This window comes from Macaca fascicularis, chromosome 1 (assembly GCF_037993035.2).
Source record: "Macaca fascicularis isolate 582-1 chromosome 1, T2T-MFA8v1.1".
Classification (NCBI taxonomy): domain Eukaryota; kingdom Metazoa; phylum Chordata; class Mammalia; order Primates; family Cercopithecidae; genus Macaca; species Macaca fascicularis.
The window spans coordinates 171,256,350-171,274,695 of NC_088375.1; the positions used below are offsets into that span (position 1 = coordinate 171,256,350).

General features: G+C 34.7%; 1 protein-coding gene across 28 annotated transcripts in view; it reads left to right on the forward strand.

Moving 5' to 3' along the window:
• Nucleotides 1-18,346, forward strand: part of ITGB3BP (integrin subunit beta 3 binding protein) — a 74,102-nt gene that overhangs the window by 53,496 nt on the left and 2,260 nt on the right. For 7 of the 28 annotated variants that reach the window (XM_074005003.1, XM_074004962.1, XM_074004997.1 and 4 more), the window contains 4 exons: nucleotides 7,402-7,480; nucleotides 7,893-7,986; nucleotides 8,391-8,447; nucleotides 14,808-14,858. In XM_074005003.1, coding sequence (XP_073861104.1) covers nucleotides 7,402-7,480; nucleotides 7,893-7,986; nucleotides 8,391-8,447; nucleotides 14,808-14,857 — 280 coding nt within the window. In that variant the 3' untranslated portion in view covers nucleotide 14,858. Of the gene's footprint in view, nucleotides 1-45; nucleotides 1,907-7,401; nucleotides 7,481-7,892; nucleotides 7,987-8,390; nucleotides 8,448-10,292; nucleotides 12,890-14,019; nucleotides 14,207-14,807; nucleotides 14,859-18,346 lie in introns of those variants that run through there. The other 21 variants (XM_065521262.2, XM_005543173.5, XM_065521255.2 and 18 more) reach the window with 6 other exon arrangements.

An 18,346-nucleotide genomic window follows, 5' to 3' on the forward strand; every position in this document is an offset into this window, starting at 1 on the left:
AAAGCAGTCTACAGATTCACTGTAATTCCTGTATTTCTTTTGCAGAATGATTAAACAGCATTTTTTGCAGAAATGGAAAAGCCTATCCTTAAATTCATATGAAACTACAAGAGACCCCAAATAGCCAAACAATCTTGAAAAAGGACAAAGTTGGAAGACTCATATTTCCTGATTTCAAAACATACAGCAAAGCTACAGTAATCAAAACAGTATGGCACTGGCATAACAGTAGCCATAGAGACAAATGGAATAGAATTGGGTGTCCAAAACACACGCATACATCTATGACCAATTGATTTTTGACAAGGATGCCAAGTTTATTTAATGGAGAAAGAATAGTGTCTTCAATAAATGTTGCTGGGAAACAGGATTTCCTTATAAAAAAGAATGGAGTTGGATCCCTACCTCACAGCATATATAAAAATTAGTTCAAAATGGATCAGTGACCTAAATATAAGGGCCAAAACCATTTATAACTGTCTTAGAGGAAAACATAATGATAAATCTTCATGACCTTGAATTTGTTGATAGATTCTTATATAACAACACCAAAAGCACAATGAACAAAAGAAAAAATAAATTGGACTTTATCAAAAGTAAAAGCTCTTGTGCTTCAGAGTACACCATCAAGAAAGTGAAAAGGCATAGCACAGAATGGGAGAAAATATTTTCAAATTATATATCTAATAAGGGTTTAATGTCCAGAGTATATCAAGGACTTCTAAAACTCAACAAGAAAAAAAGACAGCCCAATTTTAAACATAGGCAAAAACTTGAGTAGATATTTCTTTTTTGTTGTTTTGGTTTTTTGTTTGTTTGTTTGTTTGTTTTGAGACAGAGTCTCGCTCTGTTGCCCAGGCTGGAGTGCAGTGGTGCTATCTTGGCTTACTGCAAGCTCCGCCTCCTGGGTTCACACCATTCTCCTGCCTCAGCCTCCCGAATAGCTGGGACTACAGGCACCCACCACCACATGTGGCAAACTTTTTTTTTTTGTATTTTTAATAGAGATGGGGCTTCACTAGGGTGGTCTCGATCTCCTGACCTCGTGATCTGCCTGCCTCAGCCTCCCAAATTGCTGGGATTACAGGTGTGAGCCACCGCACCTGGCCTTGAGTAGCTATTTCTTGAAAGAAGTTATACAAATTGCCAATAAGCACATGAAAATGTATTAAATATCATTAGTCATTAAAGAAATGCAAATCAAAACTACAGTGAGACCTTACATTTTACACATTACATCTACGAGAATGGCCATTTAAACAAACAATAAAAGTGGAAAATAACAAATATTGGCAAGGATATAGAAGAATTAAAACCCTTGTACATTGTAGCTCCTGTGGAAAACAGTCTGGCACTTTCTCAAAAAGTTAAACATATAATTAACATAAGACCAAGCAATTTCACTCCTAGGTGTATGCCCAAAATAATTGAAAACAGTGACTTAGATATTTATATACCAGTGTTTATTCCATCATTATTCACAATAACCAAAAGATAGGAAACAACCCAAATGTTCATCAACAAATAAATGGCTAAACAAAGTGTGGTATATACATACAGTGGAATATTATTTATTCATGAAAAGGAAGGAAGTTCTGATACATGCTACAACATTGAAGAATCTCGAAAGCATTGTGCTAAGTGAAATAAGCAAGACACATATAAGGACAAATATTGTTAAGATTCCAGTTGTACGCAATATCTAGAATGGACTAATTCAAAGAGACAGAAAGGAGATTAAAGGTTACTAGAGACTGGAGGTGGGAAGCATGAGGAGGTATTGCTTAATGGTTATACAGTTTCTGTTTGTAGTAATAGAAAAGTTTTGGATATAGTGGTGATGGTTGCACATATTGTGAATGTAATGTCACTGAATTGTACACTTAAAAATGTTTAAAATGACAAATCTTGTTATATATATTTTATCACAATAAGAAATTTAAAAAAAAAAAAGTAAGCTGAACGGAATGCAGAAAAGCTCCTTGAGACAGCCTGTAAGAATATAATGAAATGCATAGACCTAAACACAGGGGGAAATTTTTTTTTTTTACAAAGGATATCAATTTCATTTATATTGACCAGGTTTTTTTGTGATCAGTCTTCATGAAAAGTGCTTTTAATTAATTTTTATGTGCATGAGAATTGCCTGGAAATGCATATTTCTGACCTTCTCTGTTAGTAGTTCTTGGATGCAGCCCAGGAATTTGTATTTTTAACCATTTACCAAGGAATTCTGATGCCAGTGGTAACTGAATTACACTTTTGGAAGTATTACAAAATGGTTGAGAACATAGGTCAAACACACCTGGGTTCAAGTCCTGACTGTGCCCCTTGTTATAAAACCCTGAATAATTAAATTATTTATTAGTACTTCAGTGTTCGTAGCTGTAGAATGGAGACAATATTTCCCACGGATAGTTGTGTTGAAAATTAAGATATAGTTTGTAAAGTAGTAAGTATAGTGCCTTAAACTAAGAAAGCATTAAAAAAATGTTAACAATATATTTCATTGTTTTCATAATTCAGCTATCATCCAAAATTATCAGTTTAGGTTGAGGGAGATGGAGATTCGGTGACCTATTTACCTTTTTCTGCATGAATTGTAGTATTGTAAAGATTTAGAAGAACCTAAGGAATTCATCCTTGTTATGTACATTTAATGCACAAGTCTTGAGATTTATAAAAGTACAATTTCTTAGAGGTAATAACTTTCAGATAATAGCTTTTAGTAATAGAATTAATTAGGGATGTATTTGTGGCCTCTGAGAATACTGTATTAAAAATACTAAGGCAGAAATATAAATATAAGAGTTTAGTTTTAATATGGAGGAAGTGGAGATTGGGTTAGGCTGTCATGTTGAGCAGAAATTAAGAAGATTCATTAAATTAAGTAAATGGAGAGTTAAGCAGCATTGGGTGCTCAGCAAAATCATACTTCTAATATTGACTGTCAATTCTACTGTGAGGCTTCCCCCCCCCCCCCCCCCCCCCCCGCATAGTACTCACAGCTTAGGCTAGGAGCAAAGAAAACAAATAGGGACATCCTGGGTTACCTGTGAGAAAGACATATGTGGTGGAAGGTTAGGGAACTGAATTAATTAACTTTGTCAGCAATATAACTGATGAATCATGGAGACTACATAAGACAATAGGAGAAGGAAGTTAAAAAAAAAAGAGAGAGAAAACTGCAGGATGGGCATACTTCACTTGACTCTAGGGATGGATGGTCACTGGACTAGGTCTTTTTTCTTCTGTTCATTGATCCATCAAATAGTTACTGGGTACCTACCACACCTGCAGGCACCTTATTAGTTAACACAGGTTATAAAAGTAAATAAGGTAGATACCACCCTTGCCTTCATGGAACTTACAATCTGGTAAGCAAGATATATATCAAACAATTGGAAGTTACAAAAAAGGAGGGAAATCAAGATTTTTTTCAGGCCATTATCATGGCTTTTACAGGTTTTCACTCTTCTTCCAGTATATCCACAATGCCTACACAGTACAGTAAGTACCATGGCTTGCATCCTAGGGAATCTATAAATCACTGGGTTCTTTTTTCATTTGCTCTACTCCTTTGCTTCTCATTCTTTCACATCTAGGATGGCACAGCACATAGCAGGAGCTGAGTTAATGCTTGCTAACACCTGCCTCAATAAATCTGAATTAGAAGCACCAATTTAATAACAGTTTCTCTTTGTTCTTTTAGTTCTCTCCTCAGAATACTTCTGAGGGACTTAATAGAGAAAAAGTAAATGATGAAACTAAATTTAAAGCTAAGAATGGAAAATAACTGAAAGAATTGAAACTGGCCAAGATAGGAAAAATCCTGAACTGGTACAGAATTATAGTTTTGAAAGTCAAGTTACCCCTGACTTGAGACTGAAGAAGTTAATATAGAAGGAAGGAAAAGCAGAATTAATGGATACATCCAGTGCTTCTCATGGATTTTATTTGGCTGTTGCACCTAATTTCAGTTGTTTTTCAGAATAAGGACTTTCTCTTTGAGGAACGTGAAAGAACTCTGAATTTCACAATGCAACTCTTCTAAGCAAATTGGAAAACTGCACTGAAAATCCTGAATTTTGACATGTAGCTCCCTCAAGAGAAAAACTACTAGATGCTTAAAAAAAAAAATGCTGCTTGGTTTTTAGTTATGAAAAAGAAGGTTAATTCAAGGAAGACCAAGATTTCAGATTTCTCAGGTTGTGCTACAATAGTCTTTGACCACAATGCAGATTTGATTAAATCTTGTAAGGATGCCATAAAACTGGCGACAGTCACTGGATATCTGGATGTAGTGGCCCATTGACATCTGGATGGCTCAAAGGATCATTATAAGTAAAGGATTTGGGCCAGGCGTGGCTCACGTCTGTAATCCCAGCACTTTGGGAGGACGAGGCGGGCAGATCACAAGGTCAGGAGATCAAGACCATCCTGGCTAACACGGTGAAACCTCGTCTCTACTAAAACTACAAAAAATTAGCTGGGTGTGGCAGCATGCATCTGTAGTCCCAGCTACTCCAGAAGCTGAGGCAGGAGAATGACATGAACCGAGGAGGTGGAACTTGCAGTGTGCCGAGATTGCGCCACTGCACTCCAGCCTGGGTAAGAGAGCAAGACTCCATCTCAAAAAAAAAAAAAAAAAAAAAAAAAAAAAAATTTGGTCCAATTTAATCTAGTCAGAGGCAAATCTATTTGAGAAAAAAATAGTATTCTGTAAAATATGAATGGCACCAGTGATGATACTTTTACTCACCAACTTGAAAGAGCCACAATAACTTTGAAATTTTGTAATTTCATAATGAACTTGAGAAATATATTCTTCAGGCAGCTTGAAAAAAATGAAAGATTGTTAGTTTTCAGGAATACATAAATTAGTAAAGGAACATCAAGATGATGTTAAAAACTAAGGGACTGTACACAAACCATAATGCTATGTTAGGGCAACAAAGTGGAATTTGAACCATGCATTGAAAATACAGAAAAGGGCTCTCAATAGCAATGCAAATCTACTTTTCAGCACAAGTAGGATGTTTATGAGAATTCCATTTTGTCTAGGATGAAGAAAGTGGTAGAAATATTTCTCCCAAAATCTGCTTAGCAAATAGTTTATCTCCAAAGATTATGAAGGCTTCTTCAGTGACTCAGAAGATGTGGAAAATAATGCCTTGAAAAAAAAGGATTTTTCAGGATTTAACAGTTGTATAACACTTAAAAAAACCATTCATGGGGATTTGGTTGCCTTCAAAGTGGGAAAAAGAGGTGATTTCGTCTAGGGAGAAGAAAAAGGAGGAGGAGAGGAAAGGGAATCAGAATAATAATGAGAAGAGCAATGGCATGTCTACTAGTCTACTTGATCCTGCAATGGATACAAGTGTCCTTGAGAAAGCACCTTCAGCATATCAAAGATGTTTTGAAAACAACTTCCCCAGATAATTGATATTTAATCCATACAAGTCTCTAAGATTGTTGAAACAGTTTGTTTTAGCTTAGCCCCTCAATTACTATCTTAATGTAGGAGAGCTGCTAGTAGGTCCTTTGGGGATGCTACATTATACAACTTTTGGGGGCACGATTTACATCTAACTCTATGTAAACAGAGCCACTCGGAGACATTCAAGATGGCAGCCCTGCCACAGCATTCCCACACAATTCCCTATAGGTGAACAGGGAGTACCATCAACTCTTTAAGATATAGAAGTCAGTTTAAAAAGGCTCTGCTATTCCAGTTCTCCCAGGAAAGGGATGCAAGTTACAAGGCAGTAAGCCCCTCAGATTCCTTCTTATAGCAAAGTAACTTAATTTGCCTCTACTTTGTACTCCTGTGGTACTCAGTAGGCTTTGGCATCATATGTGAGAAGCTAGAGGATCCAGCCTGGGTGGGAGTCCCTTAAGTCCTTGTTTCTTCAGGTCTTTGGACCCAATTTGAAGGAAAAGGAATTCCTTTATGATACCATCTCTCAAACTGAGATTCTCCTGTTAAGCAGTCAGGGCCTCAGACAGATGACTTCTGATTGAAAATACATAATAAAGGAAAACTTTTAAAGAAAAGAATTCACCCAAAATTCCACTGTCCTCATAATTTTTAGCTTTTGAATAATGTTATCAACTCTTCATTTCTTGTTTGCATACTTAGATAACATTTTACTTAATTGAAACTTACTGTACATACACATTATATATCAAAATTTTAACATATTTGTCTTATTTTTAATAGCACAAAAATGTCAATGAATGACACTGATGTAATCTTGAAAAAGCATTTAAATAGAATTTCTGGTTTCTCTCATAAAATCTATATGGATTTATGCTGTTTGAAACAGTACTCACTAGCCATACATGGCTAATGAGCACTTGAAATATGGCTAGTATGAAATGAGGTGTGCTGTTAATATGTAAAGTATACCTGGATTTGAAAAAAGTATAAAATATCTCAATTTTATATTCATTATATGTTGAAATAATATTTGAATATATTGAGTTAAATATTTAAACATTATTAAAATTATTAAAGTTTACCTTTTTCCTTTTAATGTGGCTACTAAAAATTTTAAGTTACATACATGGCTTACATTATTTTTCTATCAGACTGTGTTGATATGGATTATCACAAACAGCTATGGGGTCTTAAAATTTGAAAAGAAACTAAAATTTTAACAGTAAGGGAATAGTTAAATCACTTTTAGTATGTTTACTAAATAGAATATTGTGTAGCCTTTAATATGTGGCCCCCCCAAAATTAAGTAAAGAAAGCACAGCCAGACACCATGGCTCACACCTGTAATCACAGTGCTTTGGGAGGACAAGGTAAGAGGATCTATTGAATCCAGGAGGTTGAGGCTGCAGTGAGCCATGATCATACCACTGCACTTCAGCCTGGGCAACAGAGGTAAACCCCATTTCTTTATAAAAAGAAAAAAAAAGCATGATAACAAAGTTACACAATTTTTTTTTTTAAACTAGGAGAATTTTTCCAAAAAGATAACTGGAGATAGGTTCAGAAGACTGAATTCCAAGTGATGTTTTCCTCTTTTCCTTTTCTTTATTTTCAAATTTAAAATAAAGTCACGAAACTTTTTTTATTTTAAAAAAAGTTACTAGGTGATACTGATTCATAGACTCAGTCAAGGTAAATGAAGGAATGGTGGTGTATTAGTGTTCTCATTGTGGCATTGTGGAGAAAGGAACAGCCAACTATGTCTTCCATTCCACTGCTCAGTGGGAATCGGAAATTAAACTCCAAAAGAGGGGACAGTTGATAATATATATATTGTGTTTATAAAGAATGAAAGAACCTAAGTCAAAGGTCCTTTAAAAAGAGTTAAAGCTTTGAAAATGACTTGCCATGTTTAAATGCTTCCCCTTGCTAAGTACTATCTTTTTCTTTATTACTAGATTGATGATGTTGCTATCTAAAGTTGAGAAATTGTCAGAAGAAATCATGGCGATAATGCAAAATTTAAGTAGTATACGGGTTTGTATTTTTTCATACTTCTACCCTGTTTGAAAAGGATAAAAGGAAGGAGTGTCCCAGATTGGAGAATCCAATCCAGGAAAGAGTTTGCACAGAGTATGTTTAATTTACTTTTCATGGGAATTTTTTAATAGGAGAACACTATTTAACCATAATATTTTAGTAATATCTGGCTTTTCGTATTTAAATATAAATTTGTAGATTATGTTTCGTCTTTTTAGTTAATTATAAATTGTTTTTATTCAGGCATTTTAGGGCTTGAAATAGTTGGCCTGCCAGAAAAAGTTAAATATCCTAACATAGAGTTTAAGTTTTTCAAATGAAGGAAATAATATACTGTATTTTTCACTAGACATGTCAGTAATGTCATATGTATAGAGAACTTAACTCATTCAAGATGGCTTTCTTGTAGGCTTTGGAGGACAGTAGAGAGCTTGAAAATCTCATTGGAATCTCCTGTGCATCACGTTTCTTAAAAAAAGAAATGCAGAAAACCAAAGAACTAAGTAAGAATTTATGAGTTTTCAATGACAATAATTTTAAAGATAAACCTATTAATTTGTTTCAAATTTAAATTTGATAGATTTCTTTATATATACCATTACTGGACATGTGATAAAAATACTATTACCTTTAAATAAGAAGCCACATGTCTTTTATCAGGATGTGTTATTTTGGGGATTCTTCTTGAATGTGAATGAAAAGAATGCATCTTGGAAACTGGTAGCAGGCATTTCAAATGTAATGCCCAGTTTTATAATATATAATAAGGTATTATATTTTATACTTGGTACTTATAAATATGTATTATTTTGGATTTTTTTTTTCTCATGAAGTTGTTTGTTCCAAGTAATGAGAAATTCTCCATATTCTATGTTAATTCTTGACATGGGATTTTTACTTCTTTTAGTGACAAAAGTAATTAAACAAAAACTGTTTGAAAGGAGTTCAGGACTTCCTCACAAACGTAAGTAGTTGTGTTTTAGTTTATTACATAAAAAGATGCTTTCATCCCATTTTGCCAATTAAAACTAATCATCATGAGTCCTTTTTAGTGATTTTCTTTTTTCCTCAGAGATCCCTGTTCTGAAGTGTGTTCTTTTAAAAGATCATGAATCTCATTTGAAAAGCTTTATATTGCATTTAGCAGATGATACCTGATGAGATCAACTTCTCTGATTGAACTTTTTAAATGTCTTTTGAAATGCAATCTTCAACATAAGATTTAAATTTTGTCTTTTTATTAAAATTTATTTTTGAGAATACAGACGAATATGAGCAACAATGCATTAATATACTGCAGTTTTTAGTGTTGCACTAGAACCATTAAAAGTTACTTTCTAACCAGTATTCTGGAAACTTTCAGATCATTAATGTGCTTTGTTCTACTATGAACTCTTATGCCTCTGATCATTTCACAGTATGGAAAACTAAATAAACAGTGTTTAAGTTTCCATAGGAAGTACACATTCATACCTTCACACCTCAATAAGCAAAGTAATCATGAACTGTAAAATACTAAAACCTTTAGACTAATGTAAGAGTGATTAATAGTACCTACATGAATGCCATTTAGCAATTTCTGCAGGTGGAATTAGGCCTTAAAATGGGCGGCCGTGTTTTTAGGCTACCGCTTTTAAATACCGATGACTGCCATTTATTGAGTACCTATAATTACTATATTCTCAATACTAGGATCAGCAGATCTTTACAGCATTGTGGAAAGATAGCTACACTGTATTATCATTGTCATTATAGACAAGGAACAAAGATACAAAAAATATTAAGTAACTTGCCCAAGACTTCTACTTAGGTAACAGAGCAAGGATTCCAAGCAAAGACCAGTCTGGCCTCAAAAACTCTGGTCTTTTCATTATTCTTTGTTGTCCCTTCCTAAAACAAATGAAATCATCCAATCATCCCAGCTTTCAGACTCAAACATAGCACATAATTGAAACTGCTTCAGCCAATCTGGTATGTTAGCCTGGGTTTAGAACCTTTAATAAGCCAGTGATGGGTTGGCAATGGGAAGTGCTGGGATTGCCAGGCAGTCAGATCTAAAGGCCAGCTGGGTCATGGCAGGGCTGCAGCCATGGCAAGACTCCTCCAAAGTTCATGTGGGAAGGGAGCTGAATAGACTTCCTGAGCTTTTCAGTTGAACAACTAACATCTACTGTGATGCCAAGAATTTAAGAACATGAAAGGTAACTCTTTCTTGGAAATGGCTTGGGATCTCTTCTTTAAAAAAAAAAAAGAAAAAGAGAAAAGAAAAATTTAGAGACAAGATTGTACCCTGTCACCCAGGCTGAAGTGATGATTAGTGAAGTGGGATTACAGGCATGGGCCAACACACCTGGCCTCTTGTGTCTTACTTTAGTTGTGTAACTTGATTAGAATGTGTAACTGGGTTTCAGTGGTTTCAATCTCTCCTAACTTGACAAGTTTTAAAGGATCACAGTAGGAAAGCAAAATGTTTATTATTTCCCAATTGGAAGAAATCTTGCTTCTACATACTCTATACCAATAGTGTGATTTCTTTAAAAATCTGTAACTTCCTAGAACTAATTAGAATTAGGCTTAACATAGTTGACTTTTGCAAACAGCTTTGAGAAATAAGGAAGCGGAAAACTCTGGAATAAATAAGTGAACTGTCAATGCTAATAATGTAAAAAATTTGTTTAAATTTATATTTTATTAAAATATTTTTCCTTCCAGGGGATACTTTTTTCATTTCCTTATGGCCATCTAAAATACATGAATTCATTGTGTGTTTATGCATGATCAGCCTTAAAACTCTTTTCTATTATTTTAGGCATTAAGGCTGACTTGCCCGTTACCAGATTTTCCCAAAGGACTGAGTTCCTGCATAGAGGAGACTGTATGACTAAACCATGTTTGTAAATTTCTAATAATCATTGATTTAAATGAAAACTCAGTTTAAAAATATATAATACATAGTATCTATATAAGTATGTTATATATTAATGTGTATTCTATATAGTCATCGTCCAATTCTGTTTCTTGGCAGGAGCTACATTAGCTCTTTATATTTCCCAAGGTTTTAAAAACTTCATTAGGTTTTCAGCTAATTTTGGGAAATTCATATTGCCTAAAAAATAGATTAAAGCTTATTTTTGTTGTAATTTGAGTTTGAGCTATATCCTGAGTGCTTTTCCTACCTCTTTCTCTGGTTCCTAACCTACATATTAGTTTTCAGGGTTTTTTGTTTGGTTTTTTATTTTTGGTTAATGATTATGTACATACACAAACGTTCACACACATGTAAATTTTTTTAGTAAGCTAACAGCTTTTACCCTTTTCTGCTCATACATTCATTTTAAGAGGATTTTGCTAATTCTTTTGACATCTCAAACTAGTTTGCTTTATATGTTCCTTATTCTGCCTTATTCTGGCCTTGAAATTTCCACTTTCTTTTATTTATTTATTTGTTTATTTATTTATTTTTACTATGCTATTACACAGAATTGTTTAAATTTTAAAATGTTTTGGGAGTTTCTCATAATATTAGAAAATAAGTAAAATAAAAATCATCACTATATTATGTATAGGATTTATTAATTATGAAAATGAGAATAAGCCAATTACTTGTTTCACTATCAAAAGAATGTCCTTCAGATTCTTCTGCGTTTTTGGTGGGGTTTTTTTGTTTTTTGTTTGTTTGTTTGTTTTTTGGTCTTTCAGATTCTTACAAAATTTTCCTGGAATAGTTAAAGCAGACAATACCATGAGAATTTCAATATTTATGCTATCATTGCCTCTTCTAATTGGTCTTTTAGTTCTACTAATATTTAGTTTTTCATTTCAGTTAACTTCAGTTACAGTCTTTATTACAGGAAGAGTATAATTGTAAAAATAACACTCTAGTATTTTAAATAGACATCTGACACAGATTCTTAAGGCTTTATATAACTTATTCAAGAGAAATTTAAAACATACACAATAAAATTAAAAGACACACTGAGATTTGCATAGTGTCATAAGAACTGGACCTGGTAAATCAGGGGATGCCTTGATGAGAGCATATGAATAAAAGAGGATCTCCTCTGCTAAACACAGATTTCTTAAACAAAGGAAGGCTTCTTTCTTTCTTCAGTTACTTAGGAAATAAGCCTAATTTTGCTTTCTTCAATAACACTGGCTTTATGACTATTAGGAAAATAATGAAATGAAAGGTTCTTTTTGTGTTAGATTTGGATGTGAATTTTCATAATTATTTTAAATTTGTTATGCTGAAGATTTAAAACATATGACCATTCAGTGGGCTGATACAGATGGAATGTCACATTATCATCACATGGTGAGGCATGAAATTTATTTATTTTACATAATCAACCTCTCCTTAAAACAACTTGTTACAGATATTCCTTAGTCAATAGATGGCATTCTATAGTACTTAATATTTTCAGTTTTTTCTGAAGATACTAAAAAATACCATCATTGTTGGTCTTTGACTAGTACTTCCAATAAACAAAATGTTTTTGAAAAGAATGTAAGCAAATTGTAGAGCAGTTGCCAGGATATGAAATCTAGACACTTAGCTTCAGTCCAAAACATATTTTATCTGTTTTGAGAATAATTGTGTAGGTTGCAGTATGCATATTTTAAATGAAATGGAACCATCTGAACTTTACATTGTTCAATGTTTCAGCTGTTTGTAATAGAAAATATTTCAGAATTTCCAACTTTGGTCTGTTTTAAAAAGCATAATCTACAATGTTCCTGTTTTCTTTAGTTAATTTTCTGTATTCTTACATAGTAAAATTCATCTTGGTTATAGGATTTTAAGGTTATCAAATTCTTAGACAACAGGACAAATTTAAAAGTCTTTCTGTTGTAACACTATAAAATAGTTTGCCTCTTCATTCTAACCACCCACTGAAGTATTTTTTAAACATAAAAATATGTTGTTCTTTCCCCCACTCAGGCTTGAAAAAGTATTCATCATATCAGCTGAATAATTTCACTCCCAGAAGACTACTACCCTTTTAGTTTTCTATTTTATCTTAACATTAAACAATGTATTTTTTTCAAACAGATACTTCAATTTTAAAAGCACTGAGGTTTGAAGTTTAGACATGACGACTTTTAGGAGAAACAACAGAAATTCCCCCTATGCTTTAACGTTCTGGATTTATCTGGAGATAAAAAATGGAGCCATTAATTTTGATAGCACAAATATGCATTAATGTACAACTATAGTCCTCAGCTCTTTATAATGATTCAGCTATCATGTATGCCATATGTGAGTCATAACCTTTCCTATTAATAATGTTAATGCTCTTGTTTTACACGATTTGTCTTTGTTTTGGGGTATGCATTTCACCTGCTAAAAATGCATACTTGAGATTTGTCTAGGATTTAAGTAAAAATAAACAGGTTTATTACTTTTTATAGCCTTTTAAATAACTTCTTTCATGATTTAAATTTTTTATACTTTAACAGAAGTATGATAATTTTTCTTTCAAATAAAATCAGTAGAAAAAATTTTAAACTATAGATTTGGACTCACTTAATAGCAATTAGGTGTTTAAAAGGTGTAAATAACTTGCTATCAGACATTACAAATATCCAGGTGCTCTGTATGTGCTGATGACAACAAAATTGAAAAGAAAGACTATAATAATTCTGACTGGTTTTCTCTGCAGAAGATATTGATTATTTGTGTGTGGTGAGAGATTTGGAAAATTCAATTAAAGGAGTTGTGCAAAGGTTTCATAAATTTTCCTTCTACAGCGTGTACACAGACATTGTTGCGTATTAAATCAATGCAGCACTTCACAATATATTTTCTTTGAAACATAAAAATAAATAACATTTAAACAGTTCTGCTTACTACAGAAACAAATTTTATTTTCTGTGAAGCATTTAGTCATGTGCTATCACTGACTCATACACATTTGCCAGCTGTAACAAATTTTATAGACATTTTCCCCAGAGACATATCTCACATACTATGAATTTTTAAATGAGCAAATGGTGAAGAAGGGATGTCAGCAATATAAAAATTGATCAGTTAAAAGATAAAAGCATAAGTAAAGAGATTTGTATGGTAGTCTTAATAGGTTTTATTAAATAAAAATACTATAAAAAGACAGTAATGAATAGACTGAAGACTTTTCTTGAGGTGGAGAAAAATTATTCTGGCACATTTAGTAGAAATTGGTTTTGTGTCACCTGACAGGTGAACTTTTTTTTCCCATTTTCAACTCTCAGAGTAGTCCAAAATGCTCCACAAAAAAAGAGTTAGATAAATTATCTAAGTGGTTTACATATTTGAAACACAATAAAGCAAATGTTTATAGTATTATATAACTAGTTATATAGTTAAAAGCAGGACTTAGTAATTATTATATATTAGGTGATTTTTCCTCCAGCTCAGACCTCAGATGCAAGGAGCGTAGTTATTTTTATTCATACTATTCACAGCAAGTGCTTCAGCCCTCTGGAACCTCTCTTTCAGGACCCCAGAACACTTTGCTACCTTTCCCTCTACCTAGATTGCTTTTTTCTCTGTCTAGCAAACTCCTACTCGTCCTTTAAGGTCAGCCTCAGATGTCACAACCTCTGTGAAGCTCTCCCCAGCTCTCCTAGGTAAAGCTAAATTGCTTCTTCTTCTAGGCTCCCACAACACTTGCCTGAATATTTTAAATGTATCATGTTGTAGTGCATTGCAATTGTCTGGTTACAGGACTCTTTCTGGGCTCCTCTTTGGTAAACAAACAAAAAGTCTTATCTATGTACTGTAGTCCCAGAGCCTAGCACAGCGCCTGGATAGAGCCTGGATAGAAGTTCCACATGCAGTGCAGCCAATGTGTGATGAATGAAAAGAACTTTTTTAAAAGAATTATCTTAAGTATTTTCAAATACTTATAAATTGCTATTTTCTTATCTCATTAACGTTTATTGCATGCCTACCATGCTCCAGGCATTATTCTAGCATTGGGGACACACTGACAAACAAGGCAGACATAGTCCTGCCCTCAGGAGTATAGAATCTAGCACAAATAACAAGTCATTTTAGTAACCATAAAGAGTATACTAACAATGGTAATAAGCATGTATTGTAATAAATGTCCTGGAAGTTTTCATAATAAATTTGAAAAGGTATATTCTGAAATAGAATCAGGCTAACTGTCGGATGTTGCAGTGAGAATTTATAGCCTCAGAGCTGCTATTTTTAGTGTAAAACAAGACTTTATGTTGTTTTAATTTCATTTTGCTTCAACATTTATTCTGCATCATATACTGTGGCAAGTTGCTGTGAATTGTTTTCTGAAAGAAAAAAAAACTTTCTTCTTTCATTTAGAATCATGTCATCTTGACAGCTATGAATTCCTTAAAGCCATTTTAAACTGAGGTACTGTTTCACCTTTCTAATTTAGTTTAACCTTGTGAAATTTCACTGTGTTTTGTTCAGGTGGAAACATTTTATTTACATTATCAGATTTGGTATTGTCTTCCTATAAGAAAATAGGGATATGAGCATTGGAGCTTTAGTTGAAATTATATTAACCTAGTCTTATAAACAACAGGAGGGCAGTCTAACATCAGTTAGAGGCTGACTGGGAAAGAACTATTGAGCTGACAAGGCTAACTTTAAAAGTCAGAGAGGACACATTTTTAACGGAGTTAAGGGTCCTTAGTCATATTTCATATAAATAGCTAAATAGATGCTAACAAGTAGATTACAGTTTCTGTAGGACACATCTGACTGAACAAGATATAACTAGTCTGTTAAATTAGGAAATGTACTAAATTAAGTAAATAATTATATATTAATTAGTTACACCTTGCCTTCAGAGCAATTCCTATTGATGCAGCAATACAAGTAAAAATTATACATTTATAAATAGCTTATTGTAACAAATAAGCTAAAAGCAATATAAGTCATGATATATTAGTGTTTAGCGTACCTGTAACTGAAGGTTTATATTAAGAACTGACATGGGCTGGGCATGGTGGCTCACACCTGTAATCCCAGCACTTTGGGAGGCCGAGGCGGGTGGATTTCCCGAGGTCAGGAGTTCAAGACCAGCCTGGCCAACATGGTGAAACCCCCGTCTCTACTAAAAATACAAGAAATTAGCCGGGCGTGGTGACTTGTGCCTGAATCCCAGCTACTCGGGAGGCTGAGGCAGGAGAATCGCTTGAACCCAGGAGGCGGAGGTTGCAGTGAGCTGAGATCACGCCACTGCACTCCAGCCTGCGCAACAGAGTGAAACTCTGTCTCACGGAAAAAACAACAAAAACTGGCAGTAGGGGCTAGGCATGGTGATTCATGCCTGTAATCCCAGCACTGTGAGAGGTCAAGGTGAGAGGATCGCTTAAGCCCAGGATAGAAAAATTAGCTGGGTATGGTGGCGCATGTCTGTAGTCCCAGCTACTCAGGAGGCTGAGTTGGGAAGATCACGTGAGCCCATGTGGTAGAGGCTGTAGTGAGCCATGATTGCTGCACTCCAGCCTGGGTGACAGAGCGAGACCCTGTCTCAAAAAAAAAAAGAATTGTTAGCTTACCAGATGTGTTGCCTGCTCTCTCTTAGGGAAAAAAATCAAAGCACAATTAAAGAATTATGTTCTATCTCCAAGATACTTTTCTTTGGAAATGGTATCTCAAGTGGTTAATATTAGCTTCCTGACAAGCTAGTCTTAATATTTGCAACACATCTTATATAGAAAATAGTCAGTTTTTTATGAAAACGTTTATTCTATTGTATGCAGTAAACAATAGCTTATATTCTGTTTGCAGTGAGTAATAGCTTATAATAATAGCTAGTATTTATTGAGTACTTTCTGGTTTTTTTGTTTTTTTTTTTGAAATGGAGTCTTGCTCTGTCACTCAGGCTGGAGTGCAGTGGCACGATCTCGGCTCACTGCAACCTCCACCTCCTGGATTCAAGTGATTCTCCTGCCCCAGCCTTCCGAGTAGCTGGGATTACAGGTGAGCACCACCATGCCCAGCTAATTGTTTGTATTTTTATTAGAGATGGGGTTTCACCATGTTGGCCAGGCTGGTCTTGAACTCCTAACCCCAAGTGATCTGCCTGCCTCAGCCTCCCAAAGTGCTGCAATTACAGGCGTGAGCCACTGTGCCCAGCCTTATTGAGTACTTTCTATGTGCCAGCAGTGTTATAAATACTTTATACATATTCCATTTAATCGTCACAACAACTTATGAGGTAGATACAGTTACTACTTTTATTTTATAGGTGAGGCAATTGAGGCACAAACAAGGTTAAGTACCTTGTCCCAGAATCACCTAAAACAGGGCCAGGATACTAAACCGAGTAGTCTGGTGCCAGAGCCTATGCTCTTGCCACTACCCAGTAGTAATCTGTGAATGTCAGGTTTCACTACTGGCCAAGGATTTTATATCCTGTTAAGTAAGGATCATATATAAATATTATCCTTATTTGTCCTATATGTAATGGGATATATATGTATTTCATATATATCCATCCACATACACCTATATTCATTCATTATAAGGTTAACATTTTATAAAATTTCTGACCCATGAAATCCAACAGAGAACATATTAGATGGTGATCATAGATACATCTTCACAGTTACACATTTAGTAAATGAACGTGCAACATTTAGTGTTTGATAGTCTGTAATAAACTTATAGGGAATTCAGAGTACCGAGAATAGCTTTGTGTTAATGGATTTTAGTAAAGATAACCACATTTTGGGGTGTTCTTTTGAGTCTTTGAGTAATACTTTTAAGAAACTGGGAAGAATTAAGGTTGAGCTACCCGTCAACTTCCCTTTCATTGAGAAGCAAGAGAGAAATGACAGTGAAATTAAATGACTTCACCTTTGAGGCATTTTCCTCAGTTCTGCCTTTCACCACGTTTTCTTCTCACTTTGAGCATTTCCTTCATTATCTCCTTCATTCCCTGAGTTTTCACCTTAGTGTATATGGTTTCCAAATTATTATAGTCTCCTAGGCTATAAACCTACAATCTCAGCTGCCATACAGTGTCCCCCAAGAATACTGATTTCATCATTTCTCCTTCAAAGTTGTTTTTTCTTCTACCTTTTTAGGGATTATATCATTCCATTGGTCAAATTCTCTCTCTCTGTTCCCACATCCAAATGCTGCCAGATTATATTACTTCTGAGAATGGTTAATTCTACTTTCCACACCCACTGGTATGGAACTCTTCCAGATTATCATTGTCCCTATTGTAACCTACCTGTCTGCCCTTTGGTCCCTTTCCCCTACAGCCTATCCTGCTACTGAAAAAAATGTATGCTTTAGAAGATATCACTCCACCATATGTACGATAAAATCCAAATTTAAACTGACATTCAGGAGTCTCCCTGATCTGCCCACAGCTTACCTTTCCAGTTTCTTCATTGTGCCTTACTCATTCCAGATTACTTGCCATTTCCCAGACACCTTCCCCAGAAAGTGCCTTTCTCATGTCCTTACCTTTAGTCTTGTCTGCTCAGCCTAGCGTGCCTTTTCCCTCATTATTGTCAAAATTTTACCCGTCTTTCAAAACCTGCTTAGAATTCTTCTTCTGCGTAAGCTTCCCCAAATCCCTCTCCCCCATGTTCTCCTCATTGCTCTTTTGTATATTTGTCATAGCTGCCTGACTGGTATGCATAAAGGAGAATGTGAATGAAACTCCTGATTTTGTCCTTATGCCCTAGAAACTTGACACCTAGTACTCCTGATATCACTGTGACCAACTTCCCTACCTGCACCACAGCTCCAGCTCCAGCTCCAGCCCTCTGTTACACTTCAGTGATTATTCCTCTTGACCTGTAATGGTTCAGTGGGGAGGACTGTCCCATACAAATTCACTCCCAGAGCCTTTAAGAAGTGAAACGATG